At 35.6% G+C, this 25,629-nt stretch overlaps 1 protein-coding gene across 3 annotated transcripts in view; it reads right to left on the bottom strand.

Moving 5' to 3' along the window:
• The window catches only part of FCHSD2 (FCH and double SH3 domains 2), a 332,094-nt gene that overhangs the window by 176,398 nt on the left and 130,067 nt on the right, over nucleotides 1-25,629 (bottom strand). For 2 of the 3 annotated variants that reach the window (XM_073216029.1, XM_073216028.1), the window contains exon 4: nucleotides 5,076-5,152. In XM_073216029.1, coding sequence (XP_073072130.1) covers nucleotides 5,076-5,152 — 77 coding nt within the window. Of the gene's footprint in view, nucleotides 1-5,075; nucleotides 5,153-21,337; nucleotides 21,468-25,629 lie in introns of all 3 variants that reach the window. The other variant, XM_073216030.1, reaches the window with a different exon arrangement.

The following is a 25,629-nucleotide window of genomic DNA, read 5'->3' as shown; positions in this document are numbered from 1 at the left end:
GACCTATACCCTGAAAACTACAACACACTTTTAAATGATTAAAGGGGACACTAACAAATGGAAACTCATCCCATGCTCCTGGCTAGGAAGAATTAATATTGTCAAAATGGCCATCCTGCCCAAAGCAATATACAGATTCAACGCAATCCCTATCAAATTACCAGCAACATTCTTCAACGAACTGGAACAAATAGTTCAATAATTCATATGGAAACACCAAAGACCCCGAATAGCCAAAGCAATCCTGAGAAAGAAGAATAAAGTGGGGGGGATCTCACTCCCCAACTTCAAGGTCTACTACAAAGCCATTGTAATCAAGACAGTTTGGTACTGGAACAAGAACAGAGCCACAGACCAGTGGAACAGATTAGAGACTCCAAACATTAACGCAAACATATATGGCCAATTAATATTTGATAAAGGAGCCATGGGCATACAATGGTGAAATGACAGTCTCTTCAACAGATGGTGCTGGCAAAACTGGACAGCTACATGTAAGAGAATGAAACTGGACCTTTTTCTAACCCCATATACAAAAGCATATTCAAAATGGATCAAAGACCGGAAGGTAAGTCATGAAACTATAAAACTCTTAGAAAAAAACATAGGCAAAAATCTCTTAGACATAAACATGAGTGACCTCTTCTTGAACATATCTCCCCAGGCAAGGAAAACAAAAACAAAAATGAATAAGTGGGACTATATTAAGCCGAAAAGCTTCTGTACAGCAAAAGACACCATCAATAGAACAAAAAGGTACCCTACAGTATGGGAGAATATATTTGTAAATGACAGATCCAATAAAGGCTTGACATCCAAAATATATAAGGAGCTCATGCACCTCAACAAACAAAAAGCAAATAATCCAATTAAAAAATGGGCAGAAGAGCTGAACAGACAGTTCATCAAAGAAGAAATTCAGATGGCCAACAGACACATGAAAAGATGCTCCACATCGCTAGTCATCAGAGAAATGCAAATTAAAACCACAATGAGATATCACTGCACACCAGTAAGGATAACCACCATCCAAAAGACAAACAACAACAAATGTTGGTGAGGTTGTGGAGAAAGGGGAACCCTCCTACACTGCTGGTGGGAATATATATTAGTTCAACCACTGTGGAAAGCAGTATGGAGGTTCCTCAAAAAGTTCAAAATAGACATACCATTTGCCCCAGGAATTCCACTTCTAGGAATTTACCCTAAGAATGCAGCACTCCAGTTTGAAAAAGACAGATGCATCCCTATGTTTATTGCTGCACTATTTACAATAGCCAAAGAAATGGAAGCAACCGAAGTGTCCATCAGTAGATGAATGGATAAAGAAGATGTGGTACATATACACAATGGAATATTATTCAGCCATAAGAAGAAAACAGATCCTACCATTTGCAACAACATGGATGGAGCTAGAGGGTATTATGCTCAGTGAAATAAGCCAGGCAGAGAGAGACAAGTATCAAATGATTTCACTCATCTGTGGAGTATAAGAACAAAGGAAAAACTGAAGGAACAAAACAGCAGCAAAATCACAGAACCCAAGAATGGACTAACAGGTACCAAAGGTAAAGGGACTGGGGAGGATGGGTGGGTAGGGAGGAATAAGGGGGTGGGGGATGAAAGGGGGTATTATGATTAGCATGTATAATGTGGGGGGTGGGAGAAAGGGGAGGGGAGTGCAACACAGAAAAGACGAGAAGTGATTCTACATCATTTTGCTATGCTGATGGACAGTGACTGTAATGGGGTTTGTGGTGGGGACTTGGTATAGGGGAGAGCCTAGTAAACATAATATTCTTCATGTAATTGTAGGTTAATGATAACAAAGAAAAAGAGAGAAAGAAAAGGGGGATTATTCCCTGATAAGATAAAACTAACTGCAAATCAATGATTAATGCATGCTTTACATATCCTTAATTTTGATCTTTAAAGGGTGTCAGATGATCAGCTATGGAAGTACACTTTTCTGATAATATTCCTTTCTCTTAAAAAAAAAAAAGCAGTTCCTGTCTGTTGATCTCCAATAGGTTCTTCACAATAGTATAAAGGTCATATCAAAGTGTGGGCAAAGGGTCTATTTGTGTTTATACAGAGGATCAAAGCCTAATTTGGCTACCCAGAAAATGAACTAAGATACGATATGAAGAAGAACTTTCAACATCAGCACTCTCTGGAAGACTCATACCAGAAGATGATCATCAAAAAACCTCAACAAAGATCCAGGCGCTGCTACAGCTATAGCTGCATTCATCCCACCGGTTCCTGGACTTGCCATGGGAATGAAGAAGGAGATAGCTAAGCTGGCCTGTGCATACAGTAAAACAACAAATTTGACTGGATCTATACTGTTGGAACTCAACCAAGAATTAGAAGTGCAAGTTATAGCGCTCCAAAATCTTACAACTACAGACTATCTACTGTTAAAAGAACATATGGGATGTGAACATTTCCTAGCAATGGGTTGTTTTAACTTGCCTGATTTCTCTCAGACTGTTCAAGTACAGTTGGACAATATCCATCACATCATAAATAAATTTTCACAAATGCCTAGGATGCCTGATTTTCTTGGTTTCACTGGAGATGGCTGGTAATTATAGATCTGCTTTGGTTATGTAACTGTATTCCTATTATGTTAATGTGTGTGTGCAATTTAATTAGTAGTTTAAAACCTATACATGCTTAAGTTACTCTCCAAGAAGATATGTCAAAGAAATAATCAATCTTCCCATGTTTTCTTCTGCCTGCTACTTCTATAGCTTTTCTTCTTCCATCCTAATTACAACCCTTAAATACAATTCATGCCTCATATCGAATTTACCGAGTATCATAATTCCTCCAAGTGGTAAAGATACCTCAAGACAAATGCTGGGCATAGAAGCCACAGGGCATAAATCTGCAAAGAAGTAAAAAGCTAACCTTTTCAAACAATATGGCTTCTCTCTCACTTACCAACTTTACATTTCCCTGTATGGCCCCGGAAGATGACTGGTTAGCCAGAGACGGGTAAGATTCCTCAAGGGAGGAACAACCTAAGACAGGCACAGTCGCAGGGGGCCATCAGGTGAGAAATTGGGCATCAACAGTGGTGAGGCTTAGAACCTCACCCCCCCTGTTTTGAGAGAAATCTTCTGCGTCCGTGGATGTTTTGTTGCCCTTGTCTAGCTTGGATTAATACTTAGTCTATAGGCACAGACCTGATCATCTACATTTGCGCTCTTACAGCACTAAATTATGTTTTCTACCTTTATCTTGCATCTACCTACCACTTCAGCATTTTATTAAAAAAATAATAATAATAACAACAAGGGAGAAATTTGGGATTCACATATAAATCAAGTATAAAAATCAAACGAATAATCATATCTGACTTGACTGTTTATAGTTCATGATGCGTGATCAAAACTGAAAGTTTCTGTGATATGACTGCCCTTGCACTGTTCACCGTGTAAGAACTTATTCACCATGTAAGAACTTGTTCATTATGCTTCAGAAGATTGGAGACTGTTGAGAATTAGGCTTGGGGTTGATTAATGATTGTGCATTGAGTCCCCTATACAGAATTTTATTGTTGTTAACAACCATTTGATCAATAAATATGAGGGATGCCCTCTCAAAAAAAAAAAAGAGGATATATAATTATATGTTCTTCATAGGGTTGCATTGATAATAATGAGAGGTAAATTAAAGTTCCTAGTACAGTGTCTGACATATAGTAAATATTTACTAAAAATTGTTTTAACATAGTTTTAAAAACAGGTTATATAAGCTGGCTGGGGGTGGACCTTTTCATCCTTAATTCTTTGATAACCTGCATCTTATATCTCAAACAAACTTGGAGTACAGCCTGTCTATAGATGTGAGTCCTTCTTTACTTTCCAACAAGCAAACTCTTCCTTGGTCAGCCTTTCCTTATGCCAGCAATACTGAACATATCATTCTCAATCTCACCTCCAGATTTTGCTCTACGTGTCTCTTTTGCATAGAACTTCATCTACTCTCTCTTCCCTCCTTAACTGAACTTTGTAGCTATTGGAATGTCTACAAGAAATTCTCTTATTTTTGTTTATTTTCTTTTTCTGTTTTATTATTTTTATACTGCAACTATCCGGATGTTTTATTATCTATAGCTATCAGGCCACCTTCCAAGTTATCAGCTTGTCCTGCAACTGCTAAGAACTATGATGGTTTCTTGTTTATACTTCAGTGTTCTAGCACCATTAAGAATTTATGATGATGTCAGTCTTCACCGACAATCCAGCTACGTGATTTCATATTCGACTCCAAACCACACACTTTGATCCTGAGTTCTTAATACCCTGGGTTCTCTGCTATTCTTTCATGGGCATTAGTCTTAACTCCAGCTAGACTACAAGCTCTGAAATCTTGTCTTTGACCAATGGTTCTCTCACTACTAAGGACAGTTCTGAGTACAAAAGCCAAAAAATAGTTACATACCAACCTCAAAAAAGACATCAGATTCTAAACAAAATTACAAATATTTTAAAGATATCTGTAGGTCACTGAGGACACAATTTATATCCCATTGCAAATCTACCTTCTTCAAAATGTGTATGTGGGATATTGACTAGCCAGTTTCTGGATACCGTGTTTTATTTACTTATATAGATATGCGTATCTTAGGAATTCTTTTCCCTCAGGCTCACAAAATTCTATCCTTCCAAATTTAGAATTTGTTTTAGAAGTAATGATCCAATGATCATGATAGAACACTACAGTCTTGCTTCATTATTGTTGCATGATGTGTTTTACATATAGGTTACTCAGGAAATGATTTGTGTTCCAATGTCATCTACCTTCTTTAAATTTCACATGTGGGTATTAGTTAATTAATTAAATATGGTTTAAAACATATGTAAGTGACCTATTTTATACAGACTATCTACACACTGTGGAACATTAACAGTTTTTGTTAATTTTGAAATTATACTTAAAAACATAGCAGAGGAAAGAAGCAATTTTCTAAAAAAACCTATAGATATTATCTTTCTATGTCATGGCTATAAATGAAACAGTTCTTAAAGAAAATGGGTAAGAACTACTTATTAAATTACCTGTAATCATTCCGATCATCAGCTTTTATTCCAGGCCAATCTCTCTTCAGATACTGACTAGCCAACTTCTGAATACCCTATTAAAAAAAAACGTTTTTTTAAATAAGTATTGTGCCATGAAGGAAACTCTTTTTCCTTATGATACATCACTCAGCAAATCCGATCTTTCCAAATGTAAGTTGAATTCATAGGTTAAAAAAAAAATCATGAATCATAGAACAGCAGCAGAATCACAGAACCCACGAATGGACTAATAGTTACCAAAGGGAAAGGGACTGGGGAAGATGGGTGGGAAGGGAGGGACAAGGGTGGGGAAAAAGAAAGGGGATATTACGATTAGCATGTATAGTGTGGGGGGGCATGGGGAGGGCTGTGCAACACAGAGCAGACAAGTAGTGATTTTACAGCATCTTACTACGCTGATGGACAGTGACTGTGAAGGGGTATGTGGGGGGGACTTGGTGAAGGGGGGAGCCTAGTAAACATAATGTTCTCCATGTAATTATAGATAAATGACACCAAAATAAAAAAATTAATTTAAAAAAAGTAAAAAAAAAAATCATAAATGGACGAACACTATAACTTAGGAAAAGGCTAAGTGTAAGGATGAGAAAATAGAAACTTAATTGATATGCTTTTCATTTCACTGAACTATCTGACCAGTCATAAAAACAAACCACTGCTGGAATATCTTTGATTACACAGGTTGACATCTCAAATTTCCCACCATTCCTCTGCTGTGGCATGTACTACATTTCTAAATCCAAGCAGTCAAACTTTCATATACCAGGAAGGGCAAAAGCACATTTAACAGATACACACTGGCTTGTAAAATTAATGAACAAATCTTGTTGCTATTTTACACTAGTAATTTTCAAGATAGATTTTAAGGGCTTTTTCTTTTTAAATAATACCATGGCACAAATCACTTTTAAAAAATTTGGTTTATAGAGAAATATACCCATTTATTGTTATCCATGCAACATGAACCTGGACAAAACAGAGTATTTATCTATAAAAGATACGTGGGTGTCAAGAGTTGAAGACAGAAGACTGTTTTCTTTACAAATGAGGTTAAACTCGCCCTGAATATAGAACATACTGCTTTTAGGCAAGAACATGTGTGGTCCCCTACTATAATAACAGGGGCCAATATAATAGGATTAGAAATCATAAACTTTGGGATACTCATTTCTATACATATAACTTTAAAAGGAATAAATAAGATGCTGAGATGAGGAACAATCTATATTAATTAACATATTGCTTACTTTAAGCAGAGGTTGCACAAGTAATATCAATGCTGCCCTCTATAAATTCTACCTTTTGCTAAGGTCTTCTGCCAAATCAATTTGGCTTATTAATTAAATCCATTGTTGAATCCTTTTGTTTACAATTACTTCAAAGAATCCAAAGGGTAGCAGGAACTATAGAGAAGCTCCTTTGAATCTCAAGCTCCTCCTGAACTTGGCAATATTAGTTTCACTATTCCCAGGTACTGTGTGTTCTGAGAACTCACATACAACTGCACATCCACAATACTTCAACTTACAGACCTTGTACTTTCTGATAACTTTGAAATTATACTTAAAAACATAGCAGAGGAAAGAAGCAATTTTCAAAAAAAACTATAGATATTATCTTTCTGTGACATGGCTATAAATGAAACAATTCTTAAAAAAAATTGTTAAACCAGACACTAGGACATCATTTATTTCACTTCTGCACCTTGTTCATACTATGTTTATGTGAAGTACCTTCCCACCATTACCATTACCACATTCTGAATTCTCACCCTCTTCCTTTAAATTACTTTTAAGTTTCCCAACACAAAATATTCAAAAGTATATATAGGAAGCTGTGAAAAATTTCATTGCTTATGTATGTACTTTCATTTCATTAAGATAGAAGAGTTTGTCCTTCTTTCTGCATTTACTAGCTGGAATTCTTTTTTAAAGAACTATCCCTCCTGAACTATTTGGTTATCCTGAGGTACAGTTTTCAGAGGAAAAGCAGGAAAAATATTTGATTGTACAGTTTTGGTCCAGTGAGTTTTAAAAATAACATTATGAACTCATAAATTTTGATTAATGGATGTGTTTCACTTTACTGCACTTTACTGCAGTCACTATTCTTTGGTGCTCCAATTGTTCCATGTGGTCAGTGGGTGTTTCCAAGTTGGCTTCCATATCATGATCCCAGCAGACATTACAGTTTGTTTTCTTTTACAGTTCCTATTCCAGTTTGCAGTAAGATAGTTTCCCAAGGAATTGTGAGTCCTTTTTCAAAGAGAACATTATTTAGAGACCATAATCTAGGCAGTTCCTTATCCTTACAGTCTTACATTGTGTCTTTAAAAGGCCTCTTCTAAGCACTGTATGAAAAGTAGCACAATCTTCACCCAGTTAGTCTCTCACACCACCTACATATTTATAATCTGTATTACATTGTTACTGTCTGGTTTAAATAAATATTTTGTCCGTTTACTGACTATAAGCTCCATCAGAAAGGGATCTTATCTGGTTTTTTTTCAATCACCATGTTTATAGGTACAGCAAAGAATCTAACATTTAGTTGATGCCAGTAATATTCACTGATTGCATGAATAAATGCCACCTACATTATTTTATTTCTAATGTATAAATACCCAAACTCTTTGTGTGCTTTTGCCATTCTGAGTTAGAAATGCTTGGATCAATGTTCTCTGATCCCTATTTACATATGCTCAAAGGAAAAAAAAAATGGTACCAGATTTCTAAGATTATAACCAGGTGGTTTTAATATAGTAAATAAGCTCTTTAGTAAAACTACAGTTAAATTTAGCTATCTCCATGATTGGAAAAGAACATGTGGGATACTCCAAAGCAATGAAAAAAAACAAAAAACAAAAAACAAAACCCAGAAGTTTACTCCATATTTAAAAGGCACTGAACAGTAATTTTTGGGAAGGTTCAAGTAAGTCAAGATCCCTGAATTCAAAGAACTCAATAAGTAGACAGGAATAAGGCAACATGAAATGGGAGGCAACACCAAGTGGCAATATGTGATCTAAGTACCTAGATAAGGAGAACATCATCTAATATTTTCTTAACAAATTATATCTAAATGATATGATAGTGACTTTCAGTTAATCACTGCTGAAATGGTTGCAGAATACTATATGAGCCTGAGATTATGAGTAGGTAGAATGACAGCACTCCAAATTTATGTAAAACAAATGAACTCAGGCATTTCAGCACATGTGTGTCTCTTAGCTGTTACGCCTTGTTATGACCACAGAGAAATTGGATACTAAAAGGATACATAATTTATTTAAGATAACACAACTAATTAAATTTGAATTAGAATCCCTAGTTATCATTCTAAATCTTTGCCAAAAAAAACTATCACTTTAGAGTGGATTTCATCTAATTATAAGGAAATTTTGAAATTAACATCTTTTTTGTGCATTGTAAGTTACAACAGCAGTTTCTAGAGCTCTAAACCACAAAGTTGAACTGTATTAAACTGAATGAGCCCTTCAAAGATGAGATAAGGGATTCATGAAACAGACAAACAGTGAGATCTTTAGATGAAAGAACTTATTCAAGTTAGTTCACAGAGGCAGGAATCATGACTTCTCTGTGCTCCATGCAGCTGTTTAAGATCTAATCTGCATGGATGCTCAAGAAATATTCTTTGGCCATTAAAGGAAAGGTCCTAAATAACACTTCATGCCTCTGGAAACATTCTATATTAAAACTATATCTTATGAATAAAAGGTTTATTTATATATAAGTAAAATCTACCCCAACTAAATAGCTAAGGAAAATAAACCTATGGCTGGCCATGTTTTAGTAAGTGTTGTTTTCTCTTTTGTCTGTGTGTTGGGGGGGTGGGGGGAGGCTCCCCAGCCCACAACATTACTCTCTATAATTGGTACCACTAGACATATATTTACCTGAGTATCACTGATGTATAATGTTGGCCTGATTTCCAATACAATTTACTCTGCAGCACTGGTTTACATAAAAATGTACTATCAATTTACTCTTTGAACACCCAGTACATCCCATTCCAACTTTTTTAAAAGCTCAATGTCTGATGTAAGACTTGCTTTGTTTACCTCTCAATAACACTTGCTATATTGTGCTAACAAATGAGCAACACAAAGAAACCCACTGTTTAGCTGACACTGGAAGATGGGCTGATGGCTTAACCTTTTGCCCATTTACCACAACAAGCAGAGCCGAAGTGTGTTCTATGCTCTCACACAGGTTTTTCTGTATTCATTTCTTACCCCCAACATACACAAAAATTAATATTTAAGTATTACCAAGGGTTTACTATCAGATGGCTCTTCAAAATTTGTTATTTATATACTATACCTTTTTGTCATGAAATTCCCAACATCATGCAAAAGACTTTAAGATGGATATTTCTCAAACTGATGAACATTATACACTGATTGTCTCTACTAGTCCTAAATTACTTTAATAGTAATACAATACTTCCCCATCACATTTACAGAAAATTTTGGAATATTTTTCATTGTTTTGGGTGGTATATAATTGTAGTTTGGTGAAAAAAATCAGTATATTATTTGAAATTACAGAATAAAATGTCTTTACTTAATTTCTATTCATTTCATGATGAATGAAATATTAATCTTATACAGATTAAATGAGTATTTTAGCTTTTTCCTTTTATCAAAAATAAAGATTTTGTTTAAATTAATTATGTAAGGAAAAAAACAAGACCTAATGACATTAAAATAACCTATTTGATTTGAAGATCTAACAGAATAAAAAAAAGATGAAAATTAATTCATTCACGAAAAACTTAAGAAACTTCTTTAATCTACTAAAGAGAATATATGAAATCCTACAGCTAACATAGTAATGGAGAGTGGATGCTTTCCCCTTAAGATTGAGACTAAGGCAAGAATACAGAGAAACAGTGAAACTCTCTCTCATCAGTCCCTCCAAGAATGCAGAGAAATGGTGAAACTCTCTCTCATCAGTCCCTTCCAACATGGTACTTATAGCCCAACCTATTTAAATAAGGCAAGAAAAACAACTAAAAGGCACACAGATTGGAAAGAAAGAAATAAAACTACTTTTATTCACAAATGACATGATTTATTTATGCAGAAAACCTCAATGAATCTACAAAAAAAGTCCTCAATAACTGAGTTTTAAGAACATTGCAAGATACAAGGTCAACATATAAAACTCAACTGTTCTCCTACATACCTGTAATGAACCATTAGAATTTGCATTAAAAAAATATTGGCAATAGCTTTGGGGAAAATAATGTACTTAGGTATAAGCCAAAATATGTGCAGGTACTATATGTGGAAAACTCCAAAATATAGAAGAAAGAATCAAAGAAGATCTAAATAAATGAAGAGATATTCCATATTATTGGGTTGGAAGACTTTATATGTACAGTCAAGATATAAATTGTTTCCAATTTTATCTATACATCCATTCCAATCCAAAGCAGAATTTCAGAAAATGATTCTGTAGCTATCAACAGACTGAGTTTAAAATGTATATGTAAAGGTAAAGGTACTAGAATAGCCAAAGCAATTCTGAAAAATAAGAAAAAAGTCAGAGGACTTACATTACCTGGGTACAAGACTACTACAGTATAATATTAGAGTAATCAAGACAGTGTGGTATTAGACAAATACCACAAATACCTTTTGGCTAGGTACTTAGTCAAAAGAATAGACACACAAATCAATGGAACAGAACAGAGTCCAGAAATAGATGAACACAAATATAGTAAACTATTTCACAAAAGTGCAAAGGCTATTAGATGGTGAAAGGATAGTCTACAGAAACAAATGGTTCTGGTTTTTTGCAAATATGGAAAAAAAAGAAAAGAATATTAACACAAAAATTACAACCTACACAAAATTTAACTCAATATGACTCATAGGCCATAATGGAAAGAACAAAATAATAAAACATGTAGAACACAGAAAAAAATTTCATTGACCGTTAGGACAGTTTTTACATAAAAAACCCAAGCCAGGAGCCAAGATGGCAGCATGAGTAGAGCAGCGGAAATATCCCCCCAAAACCATATATACTTTTGAAAATACAACGAATACAGCTATTCCTAAAAGAGACACCAGAAGAAACAGGACAACAGCTAGACTACATCCATATCTGTGAAAACCCAGCGCCTCGCGAAGAGGGTAAGATACAAGCTGTGGGCCAGTGGGACCCGAGCACCCCTCACCCCAGCTCCTGGCAGGAGGAGAGGAGTCGGAGCGAGGAGGGAGAGGGAGCCCAGGACTCCTGAACACCCAGCCATAGCCATCCACACCGGAGAACAGACACACAGTGCGTGGTGTGCCAGATGCTAGGGAAACAGGACAGTAAGACCTGTGTGCAGGTCCCCATGGCCAGCGCCCCTAGGACAAAGAAAAGTGAGTGCCCTTTGAAAATCTTAAAGGGACAGGGGCTTTACAGCTGGACAGAAGCGCCCAGGCACAATCGGCACAGTAACTGGGAATCCCGGGGAACTCCCGGCGCCCCAACCCCCTGGACAGCAGGGCAGCTCAGAGGCCACTCACGGTGATAAACAGCCTACCACACGTTCCCCTTCTGGCGCTACTCTGCCATAGAGGCAGTTGCCACGCCCACAGCAACCAGGAAGAGCTTCTTCCACAGTGGCCGGGCAAGAATTAGACACCCCGTCTGCGCACAGCTGTCCAGCACAAGCCACTAGGGGTTGCTGTTCTCCCAGAAGAGGAAGGCCACAAACCAGCAAGAAGGGATGTTCTCCCAGCCAACACACGCGACAGCTTCCCACAACTACCTCTATCGCCATGAAAAGGCAGAAGAATTTGATACAGACCAGACTAACCCAGACATCCTCCCCTGAGAAGGAATCTGGGGAGACAGACCTAAGCAATCTCCCTGAAAAAGAATTCAAAATAAAGGTCACAACCATGCTGATGGATCTTCAGAGAAATATGCAAGAGCTAAGGGCTGAAGTATGGAGGGAGATTACAGAAATGAAACAATCTCTGGAAGGACTTAAGAGCAGACTGGATGAGGTGCAAGAGGCCATTAATGGAATAGAAATCAGAGAACAGGAACACAGAGAAGCTGACGCAGAGAGGGATAAAAGGATCTCCAGGAATGAAACAATATTAAGAGAACTGTGTAACCAATCCAAAATGAACAATATGCGCATTATAGGGGTACCAGAAAAAGAAGAGAGAGAAAAAGAGATAGAAAGTGTATTTGAAGAAATAATTGCTGAAAACTTCCCCAAACTGGGGTAGGAAATAATCGAGCAAACCATGGAAGTATGCAGAACTACCAACAAAAGGGACCCAAAGAGGACAACACCAAGACACATAATAATTAAATGGCAAAGATCAAGGACAATGACAGAGTTTTAAAGGTAGCCAGAGAGAGGAAAATGACCACCTACAAAGGAAAACCCATCAGGCTATCATCAGACTTCTCAACAGAAACCTTACAGGCCAGAAGAGAATGGCATGATATATTTAATGCAATGAAACAGAAGGGCCTTGAAAAAAGGATACTGTATCCAGCACAATTATCTTTTAAATATGAAGGAGGGAATAAACAATTTCCAGACAAGCAAAAGTTGAGGGAATTTGCCTCACACAAACCACCTCTACAGGGTATTTTAGAGGGACTGCTCTTGATGGGAGCACTCCTAAGACTAAATAGATGTCACCAGAGAAAATAAAATTGCAGCAAAGAGAGCAGACCAACCAAATACTAACTACAGGCAAAAAATAAAAACAACTACCCACAAAAGCAGTTAAAGTAAACACAAAAGAGCACAGAATAAACAACCAAGATATAAAGAATGGAGGAGGAGGAATAAGAAGGGAGAGAAATAAAGAATCACCAGACAGTGTTTATAATAGCTCAATAAGTCAGTTAAGTTGGACAGTAAGATACTAAAGAAGCTAACCTTGAACCTTTGGTAACCACGAATCTAAAGCCTGCAATGGCAATAAGTACATATCTTTCATTAATCACCCTAAATGTAAATGGACTTACTGCACCAATCAAAAGACACAGAGTAATAGAATGGATAAAAAAGCAAGACCTATCTATGTGCTGCTTACAAGAGACTCACCTTAAACCCAAAGACATGCACAGACTAAAAGTCAAGGGATAGAAATAAACATTTCATGCAAACAATAGGGAGAAAAAAGCAGGTGTTGCAGTACTAGTATCAGACAAAATAGACTTCAAAACAAAGAAAGTAACAAGATAAAGAAGGACACTACATAATGATAAAGGGCTCAGTCCAACAAGAGGATATAACCATTACAAAAATATATGCACCCAACACAGGAGCACCATCATATGCGAAACAAATACTAACAGAATTAAAGGAGGAAATAGAATGCAATGCATTCATTTTAGGAGAATTCAACACCCCACTCATTCCAAAGGATAGATCCACCGGACAGAAAATAAGTAAGGACACGGAGGCACTGAACAACACACTAGAACAGATGGACCTAATAGACATCTATAGAACTCTACATCCAAAAACAACAGGATAAACATTCTTCTCAAGTGCACATGGAACATTCTCCAGAATAGACCACATACTAGGCCACAAAAAGAACCTCAGTAAATTCCAAAAGACTGAAATCCTACCAACCAACTTTTCAGACCACAAAGGTATAAACTAGAAATAAATTGTACAAAGAAAACAAAGAGGCTCACAAACACATGGAGGCTTAACAACATGCTCCTAAATAATCAATGGATCAACGAAAAAATTAAAATAGAGATCAAGGAATATATGGAAACAAATGACAACAACAACACAAAGCCCCAACTTCTGTGGGACGCAGCAAATGCAGTCTTAAGAGGAAAGTATATAGCAATCAGGCATGTTTAAAGAAGGAAGAACAATCCCAAATGAATAGTCTAACGTCACAATTATTGAAATTGAAAAAAGAAGAACAAATGAGGCCTAAAGTCAGCAGAAGGAGGGACGTAATAAAGACCAGAGAAGAAATAAATAAAATCAGGAAGAATAAAACAATAGAAAAAATCAATGAAACCGAGAGCTGGTTCTTTGAGAAAATAAACAAAATAGATAAGCCTCTAGCCAAACTTATTAAGAGAAAAAGAGAATCAACACACATCAACAGAATCAAAAACAAGAAAGGAAAAATCACGACAGACCCCACAGAAATACAAAGAATTATTAGAGGATACTATGAAACCTATATGCTAACAAGCTGGAAAACCTAGAAAAAATGGACAACTTCCTAGAAAAATACAACCTTCCAAGACTGACCAAGGAAGAAACACAAAATTTAAACAAACCAATTACGAACAAAGAAATTGAAGCAGTGATCAAAAAACTACCCAAGAACAGAACACCCGGGCCAGACGGATTTACCTCGGAATTTTATCAGACATACAGAGAAAACATGATACCCATTCTCCTTAAAGTTTTCCAAAAAATAGAAGAGGAGGGAATACCCCCAAACTCATTCTATGAAGCCAACATCACCCTAATAGCAAAACCAGGCAAAGACCCCAAAAAAAGAAAATTACAGACCAATATCCCTGATGAACGTAGATGCAAAAATACTCAACAAAAGAAATACAAGGAATCCAGAGTGGTAAAGAAGAAGTTAAACTGTCACTATTAGCAGATGACATGATACTGTACATAAAAACCCTAAAGACTCCACTACAAAACTACTAGAACTGATATCGGAATTCAGCGAAGTTGCAGGATACAAAATTAACACAAAGAAACTGTGGCTTTCCTATATACAAACAATGAACCAATAGAAAGAGGAATCAGGAAAACAATTCCATTCACAATAGCATCAAAAAGAATAAAATACCTAGGAATAAACCAAACCAAAGAAGTGAAAGACCTATAACCTGAAAACTGTAAGACACTCTTAAGAGAAATTAAAGAGGACACTAACAAATGGAAACTCATCCCGTGCTCTTGGCTAGGAAGAATTAATATCGTCAAAATGGCCATCCTGCCCAAAGCAATATACAGATTTGATGCAATCCCTATCAAATTACCCATAGCATTCTTCAATGAACTGGAACAAATAGTTCAAAAATTCATATGGAAACACCAAAGACCCCAAATAGCCAAAGCAATCCTGAGAAGGAAGAATAAAGTGGGGGGATCTCACTCCCCAACTTCAAGCTCTATTACAAAGCCACAGTAATCAAGACAATTTGGTACTGGCACAAGAACAGAGCCACAGACCAGTGCAACAGAATAGAGACTCCAGAGATTAACCCAAACATATATGGCCAATTAATATTTGATAAAGGAGCCATGGACATACAATGGGGAAATGACAGTCTCTTCAACAGATGGTGTTGGCAAAACTGGACAGCTACATGTAAGAGAATGAAACTGGATCACTGTCTAACTCCATACACAAAAGTAAATTCAAAATGGATCAAAGACCTGAAGGTAAGTCATGAAACTATAAACTCGTAGAAAGAAACATACGCAAAAATCTCTTAGACATAAACATGAGCAACATCTTCATGAACATATCTCCCCGGGCAAGGGAAACAAAAGCAAAAATGAACAAGTGGGACTACATCAAGTTGAATAGCTTCTGTACAGCAAAGGACACCATCAACAGAACAAAAAGGTACCCTAGAGTATGGGAGAATATATTCATAAATGACAGATCCAATAAAGGCTTGACATCCAGAATATATAAAGAGCTCATGCATCTCAACAAACAAAAAGCAAATAATCCAATTAAAAAATGGGCATAAGAGCTGAACAGACACTTCTCCAAAGAAGAAATTCAGATGGCCAACAGACACATGAAAAGATGCTCCACATCGCTATTTATCAGAGAAATGCAAATTAAAACCACAATGAGATATCACCTCACACCAGTAAGGATGGCTACCATCCAAACGACAAACAACAACAAATGTTGGTGAGGATGTGGAGAAAGGGGAACCCTCCTACACTGCTGGTGGGAATGTAAATTAGTTCAACCACTGTGGAAAGCAGTATGGAGGTTCATCAAAATGCTCAAAATAGACATACCATTTGACCCAGGAATTCCACTTCCAGGAATTTACCCTAAGAATGCAGCAGCCCAGTTTGAAAAAGACAAACGCACCCCTATGTTTATCGCAGCACCATTTACAACAGCCAAGAAATGGAAGCAACCTAAGTGTCCATCAGTAGATGAATGGATAAAGAAGATGTGGTACATATACACAATGGAATATTATTCAGCCATAAGAAGAAAAGAAATCCTACCATTTGCAACAACATGAATGGAGCTATAGGGTTATTATGTTCAGTGAAATAAGCCAGGCAGAGAAAGACAAATACCAAATGATTTCACTCATATGTGGAGTATAAGAACAAAGGAAAAACTGAAGGAACAAAACAGCAGCAGAATCATAGAATCCAAGAATGGACTAAGAGTTACCAAAGGGAAAGGAACTAGGGAGAATGGGAGGGAAGGGAGGGATATGGGCGGGAAAAAGAAAGGTGGTATTACAATTAGCATGTATAATGTGGGGGGCGGCCATGGGGAGGGTTGTGCAACACAGAGAAGACAAGTAGTGATTCTACAACATCTTACTATGCTGATGGACAGTGACTGTAATGGGGTTTGTGGGGGGACTTGGTGAAAGGGGGACCCTATAAACATAATGTTCTTCATGTAATTACAGATTAATGATAACAAAATAAAAAATAAAAATAAATAAAAAATAAAAGCAAAATATATGAAAACAAATGATAAATTGAACTTTATCAGAATTAAGCTCTTTCCTTTGGTAAAGACACTGCAAAAGAGAATGAAAAATCTGCAAACAACATATCTGTTTATCTGGACTCACATCCAGAATATATTAAAAACTCTTAAAACTCAAAAATAAGAAAAAAAACAACAAATTTTCAAAGGAGGAAAAGATCTGAACAGAGACTTCATGATGAAGAAATAAGGATAGTAAATAAGCATATAAAAAATGTTGAACAGCACTTGTCATAGAAATGCAGGTTAAAAGAAAAATGAGATACCACAACATACATACTAGAACAGCTAAAAGCAAAAACAACCTACAATACCAAATGTTAGTGAGGATACAGAGCAACAGGACATTCCTTCACTGCTGGTGTGAATGTAAAATGGTATAACTGTTTTTGGAAGACAGTTTTTAGAAAGTTAAACACAGACTTCCCATATGACTCTGGAATTACACTGTTAGGTACTTAGCCAACTGATTTGAAAACTTATGACCACACAAAACCCTGCATGCAAATGTTTCCAGAAGGCTTGTTCATGACAGTGGAAGCTCCCAAGATGTCTTCAATAGGTGAACAGTTAAACAAATAATGATATTTAATTACAATGAAATACCATTCATTGTATTGTATTCTCTCTTGCTGTTTTCAAGATTCTCTCTTTGTCTTTAGCTTTTGACAGTTTCATTATAATGTGTCTCAGTGTGGGTCTTTGAGTTCATATTACTTGGAATTTGTTGAGCTCCTTGGCTGTTTATATATTTATGTCTTTTAACAACTATTAATTCATATCACAACTTAGATGAATTTTAAATACATTCTGCTAAGTGAAAGAAGACAAGTCAAAAAGTTATATACTTATGAAATGAAAGAAAAATATACATTGGTCTTTGACCCTTATTCCTAACACAGTTCCTAAATCCCTTGGAATGTCCTGGGTGACAGCAGTGTCTTTTATTCTAATAAACTAACTCTTTGGTGGGCTCCTGGATGGGAGCGGGTCACCAGACAGACCAAACCATGTTCCTGGAATTTTCAGCCCCACTTCCCACTCTCCAGAGAGGAGAAAAGTAGAGACACAGAGGTGGGCATACACTGTTGCACTCTCATTCCACCCTGAAGAAGAGTGAAGAGGGCCTAAGGAACCTCTGGGACATCATCAAGCAAATGAATACACACACTGTGGGAGTCCTAGAAGGAGGAAGGAGGAACAGAGAGGCTAGATGAAGGCATAATAATCAAAAACTTTCCAAATTTGACAAAAGACATGAATATAAACAGTCAAGAAACTCCACAAATTCCAAGGAGTACGAACTCGGAGACCCACAATGAGACACGTTATACTGAAATGTAAAAAGCCTAAAGACAAAGAATCATAAAAACAGTAAGAGAGAAGTGAATAGACACATACAAGGGGTCTTAAATAAGATTATCAGTAGACTTCATATCAGAAACTCAGGAGGGCAGAAGACAGGGGGTCCATATATTCAAAATGCTAAGAGACAAAAAAATGTCAACCAAGATAACTATATACAACAAAACTGTCCTGCAAAAGTGAGAGAGAAATTACGACATTCTCAGGTAAACAAAAGCTGAGAGTTCACAAGACCTTCCCTGCAAGAAATTCCCAAGGGAGTCCTGTAGTATGAAATGAAAGGACATGAGAGAATAACTTGAAGCCATATGAAGAAATAAAGACCTCACTGAAGGTAAATATATGAGCAATTATAAGAGCTCGTATTATAACAGTGGTTTGTAACTCCATTTTTTGTTTTTTACATGATTTAAGAGCTAATAGCTGGTATTAATGTAATTTTGGTTTGAAACTATATTTTGATTTTTATATAATTTAAGAAACTAATACAGAAATAATAAGTGTTGACACGGATGAAAAGGGAACCCTCCAACACTTGGTGGGAATGTAAATTTGTGTAGTCACTAAGGAAAGCAGTATGGAGGTTCCTCAAAAACTAAAAATAGAAATACCGTATGACCCAGTAACTCCACTCCTAGGGATTTATCCAAACAAAATCTCTGATTTGAAAGATATATATGCACCCTTATGTTTACTGCCACATTATTTACAACAGCCAAGATATGGAAGCAACCAAATGTCCATCAGCAGATCAATGGATAAAGAAGACATGGTACATATACACAATGGACTATTATTCAGCCATAAAAAGAATGAAATCCTGCCCTATCTGACAACATGGATGGACCTAGAGAGTATTATGCTAAGTGAAGTAAGCCAGAGAAAGATAAATGCCATATGACTTCATTTATACGTGCAATCTAAAAACAAAATGAACAATGGCAGTAGACTCAGAGACACTGAGAAGTGACTGGTGGTTACCATGGGGGAGAGGCTGGGGTGGGTGAGGGGGATAAGGAACCACAAAAATCTCAATCATAATATAAATTGGTGATGCAGATGGAAGTGCAGCACGGATAATGTAGTCAGTGGTCTGTAAGATCCTTCTACATTGACAGATAGTACCTGCAGTAGTTGGTATGAGGATTTATTAATGTGTGTAACTATTGAATGACTGTGTTGCATACTTGAAACCAATATAATTTTGCTTATCAACTGTATTTCAATAAAAAACATACTTAAAAAAGAGGCTAATACATTTAAAAAAACAATTTTTAATTCATGTTTTTAGATACACAATATACAAAGATGTAATTTTGTGACATCAATAAATGAAAAGGATGGGAATGGAACTGTAAAGGAGCTGAGTTCTTGTATGTTTCTGAAGTTAAGCTGGTATTAATTCAAATAATGTTATAACTTGAGAATATTAAATATAAACACAAAGAAAACAGCTATAGTGTATACACAAAAGGAAATAAGGATATTTTTTAATGTTTTACTACAAAAACAACTAAACGCAAAAGAGACAGTAATGCAAAATGACAGAAGTAACTTCTAATCAGTAATTATTTTAAATTTAAGTGGATTAAACTCTCCAATCAAAAGACAGAGTTTGGCAGAATAAATTTTAAAATGTGATACAACTACATGCTGTCTACAAGAGACTCTTCAGATCCAAAGATGCCTACTGCAGTATTCTGGTAGAGATGATCATTTGAGCTATGGTGAAGGTATTGGAGATAGAGAACAAGACTGATTAGAAAGAAGTTTAGCAGAGAAAACTGATATAGCTTATGGAAAAGTTAAGAAGGGAAGAGACAACAAAGATGATCCTTTGGTTTTAGCCTTATCCAACTGGATGGGTAACTGTATCTCCCCAAGGGATGAATACACTGGTAGGTTATTTAATTACAGAAAGGACTGTTGCTTTATAATACAAACAATACTAGGTTTAACAGAACTATAAGAGAAGAGGATAAGACACTGTCTTTCCTAAAGTGAGAGATGTCAGGTAAACCTTTGTAGACTTAAGTAGAGTGGAACTGGATTCTGAAAGAGCAAACAGGAATTTCACCAAGAGAAAAAGGAAGAGGGGCATTCCACATGACATAAAAAACAGTAGGCAAAATGTATGGAGATGGGCTGGTAGAATAAGTTTCTACTTGTGACAATAAATCCAACTTGTTCTCTGAAGCTTATGCTTATACTCATACAGTGAATTCCTCTTTGGTGGCCAGGAGATAGCTACTCTAAAATAGTTTTCCACGAAGTTCTCTTTCTTAGAAAGACCCTCCAATGTCTTTCTTTCACTCAATTCAGAGTAAAAGCACCATTACTATCATAGCTTTTAAAACAGAACCATAAAAACACATTTACAAAGATGTTTCCTTCAAAAGCTACAGTTCTAATGACAACTGGGGTTTATCATAAGTTAATTCACTACGCTTACATAATACTTTCAGTATTGCCTTTACTATACATAAGAGATATAAGTCATCTGTCTGAGTGGGGGGTCAAGGGGAGAAGAGTGTATCACAGAGAAGGGACATAGTAGATCTCCGGCAACTTGCTGCACTGATGGACAGTGACTGCATTGGGGTATGGGTGGGGACTTGATAATGTGGGTGAATGTAGTAACCACATTGTTTTTTCATGTGAAACCTTCATAAGAGTGTATATCAATCATACCTTAATTAAGAAATAATAAATAAATAAATAAATAAATTTTTAAAAAGTCATCTGTCTGAAATATGCTTAGTTCTCCACTGTTAACTATTATGACAATTTCATAAGAGAAAGTATGTGCATAAATCCTGCTGGACTTAAACAGAGAGGCATGTTAATGTCCAGTTAATACAAAGTTTTGTCAATATGAGTACGTAAGTTAGAAGTCTGTATAATAAAAGATACCTTGTTCTACTCAATGTTAAATATTAAATGCCAGTTGGTTAGTGATTTTCAAGTATAGGTCAACCATTTCCTCCCCTCCAGACAGTTGTATTCTCTCCTACAGAGTTCCTCCATTTTTTTCCCAAGGCAAACTATATGCAAGCTTTAATCAAGAGAAAACACTACTGACTGAAAAGCACAACTCACTTACCTCTATTTCAATAGTTTTTACCTCCTCCATTTTTCAGGGACTGTTTAAGTAAGAATTGATGGTTACACACTTTTATGAATGTTTTCTTTCCCCCACATTTTGTGAATTTTTCTTTCCAATTTGCTGGAAGCTATTAATAAGAAAAACAGTATTTTTTATTGTGTATTACAGTCATCTTCCAATAAAGATTCACATTACTTGCTGACAAAACCTGAATTCAGGGAGCTTATATTTAAAACTATTAATTGGAAAAAAATTGTGGCTTATAGCTTTTTAGAGCAAAATCTGTATAATTTTGATTTACAACATTAAGAATCAGTAAACACTGTAATTTTTTTCAATTTTTTAAATTAAGTTTTTATTTCAAGGTTTGGATTGGCTGGTATCTATTTGTAAGCTTCTCTGACATGAAGGTTTTTATTGGGGGAAGAAGAAGCTAGCTGCTGTTATTTTTAGAAAAGAAGGAAAGTGTTACATTAGCAATGAGTGAACTGCCTACTTGATCCCAAAGACAACTGTAAAAGCAATTTCTCCTCCAGAAACTCAAATGTATCAAATCCGCAAGCAAATGATAATTTCATGTGTTTGATCCTTAGTTTTCTCAAAGTACCGTGGGTAAATCTAGAAAGACAACCAAAATGTGACTGAACATTGAAGGTCAATGACAGCCATTCTTCCACTTCTCGTTAGGTGGAAAACATAAAACTAATCATTAGAGCTAGTATTGAGTGCTTACTACTTGCCAGATGCTGCACATTTGTTAACTAATGTTTTAAAACCACCACCTTGTGCAGTAGATGCAAGGGAAGTTTTAAAAGGCTAAGTAATTTCTGCAAGATAACCCAGCTAGTTAAGTTTGGGACCAAATCTTCTTTCAAGAAAAGTTTAAAATGCTTTCTGACCACTCAATTCATTCTGATAAAACCACAGACTATCTCAAATCACTACATATTTTGGGTAAGGGCTGAACAGAGCTATAAAACCTAGCAAAGTTCAGTCTTTGCTTAGTAAGTAACTTCTGAACTGAATCATTACCCATCTGGTGAACAATTATACATATACATTTATTCAATTAACAGGGTTTATATTTTTAGAGCAGCTTCAGAGTTACAGAGAAACTGAGCAGGAGTTCCTACATACTCCCCTGTCCCCACAGATTGCCTTATTTATTAACATCTTGCTTAATGTGATACATTTGTTATGATGGATGAAACAATATTGGTAACTTATTATTAACTAGGGTCCATAGTTTACATTAGGAGTAGCTATTCGTATTGTTCAGTTCTACGGATTTTGACAAACGCACAAATGTCAAAATTCTCCTGTGGCTAGGGTTAGGGTTAAAACTCTCCTGTGCTCTACCTACTCAACTTCCCTGTCAACCCCAGGAAAACACTGATCTTTTTAATGTCTCTGTAGTTTTGCCGTTCCCAGAATGTCATATATTTGGAATCACACATATTGTAGCCTTTTAAAATTGGCTTATTTCACTTAACAATATGCATTTAAGGATCCTCTATCTTTTAGTGGCTTGATAGCTCAGTTGCTTTCATCATTGAATAATAATCATTGTCTAAATAATAATCATTGTCTGTTTATCCATTTACCTACTGAAGGACATCTTGAATCCTTCCACATTTTGGCAATTATGAACAAAGATGCTACAGACATGTATAGGTTTCTGTGTGAACTTAAGTTTTGAACACATCTGGGCAAATACCAAGGTATGCAATTGCTTGATTGTCTAAGTCTACATTTAGCTTCCCAAAGTGGCTGTACCATTTTGTATTGCCACTAGCAATGAATAAGAGCTCCTGCTATTCCATATCCTAGTCCACATTTACTGTTGTCAGTATTTTGGATTTAGCCAATCCAACAGGTGTGAAATATTATAAGCAATTCCCCAATGATATATGATATTGAGTACATTTCATAAACTTATTTGTTATCTATGCATCTTCTTTGCTGAAGTGTCTGTTCAGGTCTTTGGCCTACTTTTTAATTGGGTCATTTTTTTAAAGTTACTACTGAGTTTTAAGATGTCATTGTATAATTTGGATTCAAGTCCTTTAGATACTTGTTTTACAGATATTTTCTGCTAATCCCTAGCTTTTTATTCTCTTAATTGGGTCTTTTGCAGAGAACTTTTTAATTTAACATCTGTATTTTTTAACACTGAGTTCTAATTAACTATGATTAAGGCATCTTTAGGAATCAGATTACTGAAAAAGGTAAAAATTAAGACTACAAGGTTAGTTCTGACAATGTGTTAAGTGTGACTATGCAAAGATGTGTTTTACTCTAACACACTGTGCTATTGTGAAAAATTACATATCATCTAAATTTTGTGAATAAAGAAAGAACTCTGAACTGAACTCTTCATAAAATGAGAAATGTTAATGTAAATTGTTGTTTTGAAAGTTTCAGTCACTATCATGTTCTCTTAAGATATGGATAATTTGTAATGATATCCCATTTCTACATAAATAATTTTTCATTCCTAGCATTTCTAACAATTCCAGCAGAGCATAATTTTCACAAATTCAATAAATCTTTGTTTCAAAGTAACATTTTATATTCTTTTTTTGAATGGTTACTTATCTGAAGAAGGGCTTATTGCAGTTATGTATGAAGTGCTATGGGGTATCAGAAAAAAAACCCAGACAGATTTATTATGTAATCATTATACATAGAAATAATGGAAATTTAAGAGACAATTTTAGTATTAAAAGCAAATATATGGCCTTTTTCAAAAAGATTTGCTTTTTTCCTTCTAAAGGATTAAGTACATGTACAGATGTTATTGCTGAAATTTTTAAAAGCCTTTTAAGATCAAACGCTTATACCTACTTCAAAACATGAAGCTAGAGACTCATAAGTATGTAACTCTGGTAGCTGGCATGATGCAAACATTACTCTTCCCCATAGAAGCAATTTCCAGCTGTCTAAATGTAGAACATAAATGATTACTCACCAGAAACTGGTACTGTTAAAATCAGATACCAGAGGCTGAGCTTGTAATAATAAAATGAAGATCAAAGTTCCCAATCTTGTGAAAATATCTTAAGTTGGGAACCACATCATAAAATATAATATCCTAGGCCTCAGCAAATGTAACCACTCAGTAAAGAAAATGTCAATTAAAGTAAGCTTCCATTATGTACCCTACACTGCTGAAGCTAAAGAAAACTTTAGAAGGAAAAAAAGCAACTCTTTTTTTTAAAAGGCCATATTATTTGCTGATAATATTAAAACGGTCTCTTAAATTTCTTTTATTTCTATGTGTAATGGTTACATGATAAATAAAATTTCTGAAACAACTAACATTTCTGAATGGTTCTGTATCATAAACATTGTTCATCATCATATTTAACCTCACAGTCATATCCTTAGATAGATAAATATGTTAGTTTATAACTAGCAGGGGAAAACTCATCAAACCTTATTAGTTTAGTAACCTATCTAAGGATATGCACAACTAATACATGGCAAAGGCAGTACTCAAACTCAAATAGAGTATTTCACTTATTGCGCATTGGGTAAACTGACAGAGAACTTGTAAAAAGCAAAAAAGAATAAATTACAGGAGAACTAAAAACCCAAACAACCAAGACTGCCAATTCATTAGTCAATAACATAATTGAAAAAACTCTGGGTATAAAGTACCACCAGAATTTCTAAAGCAAGTTTAAATAGGTGACTCCACAGGGCAGCTCAAGTACTACAGAATAAATGTGACCTGTTGAATCACAGACTCTTAGTTGTGGGGCTAAGATATTGATAGTTTAACAAACTTCACAAGTGATTCTGATGTACAAACGACACAAAATGATGTATAAAAGAGAATCATTAGTATAACTGGTTAAAAGTACAGACATTAGCTTAGGTTTAACTCCTGGACCATGGCAAGTTATTTAACTTGTCTTTAACTTGGATTTCCTCATCTCAAATATAATAATAGTATCTACTTCAAAGAGACGTTGATATAATTAAATGAGTTATATATACAAAGCACTGGTAATGCCTAACATACATTATGTGCTCAATGCCTATGTTCACTCAACAACTATTTACTGAGCATTTACTACTACATACCAAGTGATATTCTAAGTACTGAACACTGTTGAAATCATCACTGTTCTTATTAATATTGTTGCTGCTAAGATGAGAATGATAAAATATTTAAACAAACTTTTTACTTTTAGGTGAAGAAACTAAAATGGATCAGATTAGCTAGTACTTGAAGGGAGCCTGTAGCAGAACTGGGATCAAAATAGAGGCCTACTGATTTC

This window comes from Manis javanica, chromosome 11, assembly GCF_040802235.1.
Source record: "Manis javanica isolate MJ-LG chromosome 11, MJ_LKY, whole genome shotgun sequence".
Classification (NCBI taxonomy): Eukaryota; Metazoa; Chordata; class Mammalia; order Pholidota; family Manidae; genus Manis; species Manis javanica.
Note: the sequence above shows the minus strand (reverse complement) of the source record. Positions and strands in the feature narration are given on the sequence as shown.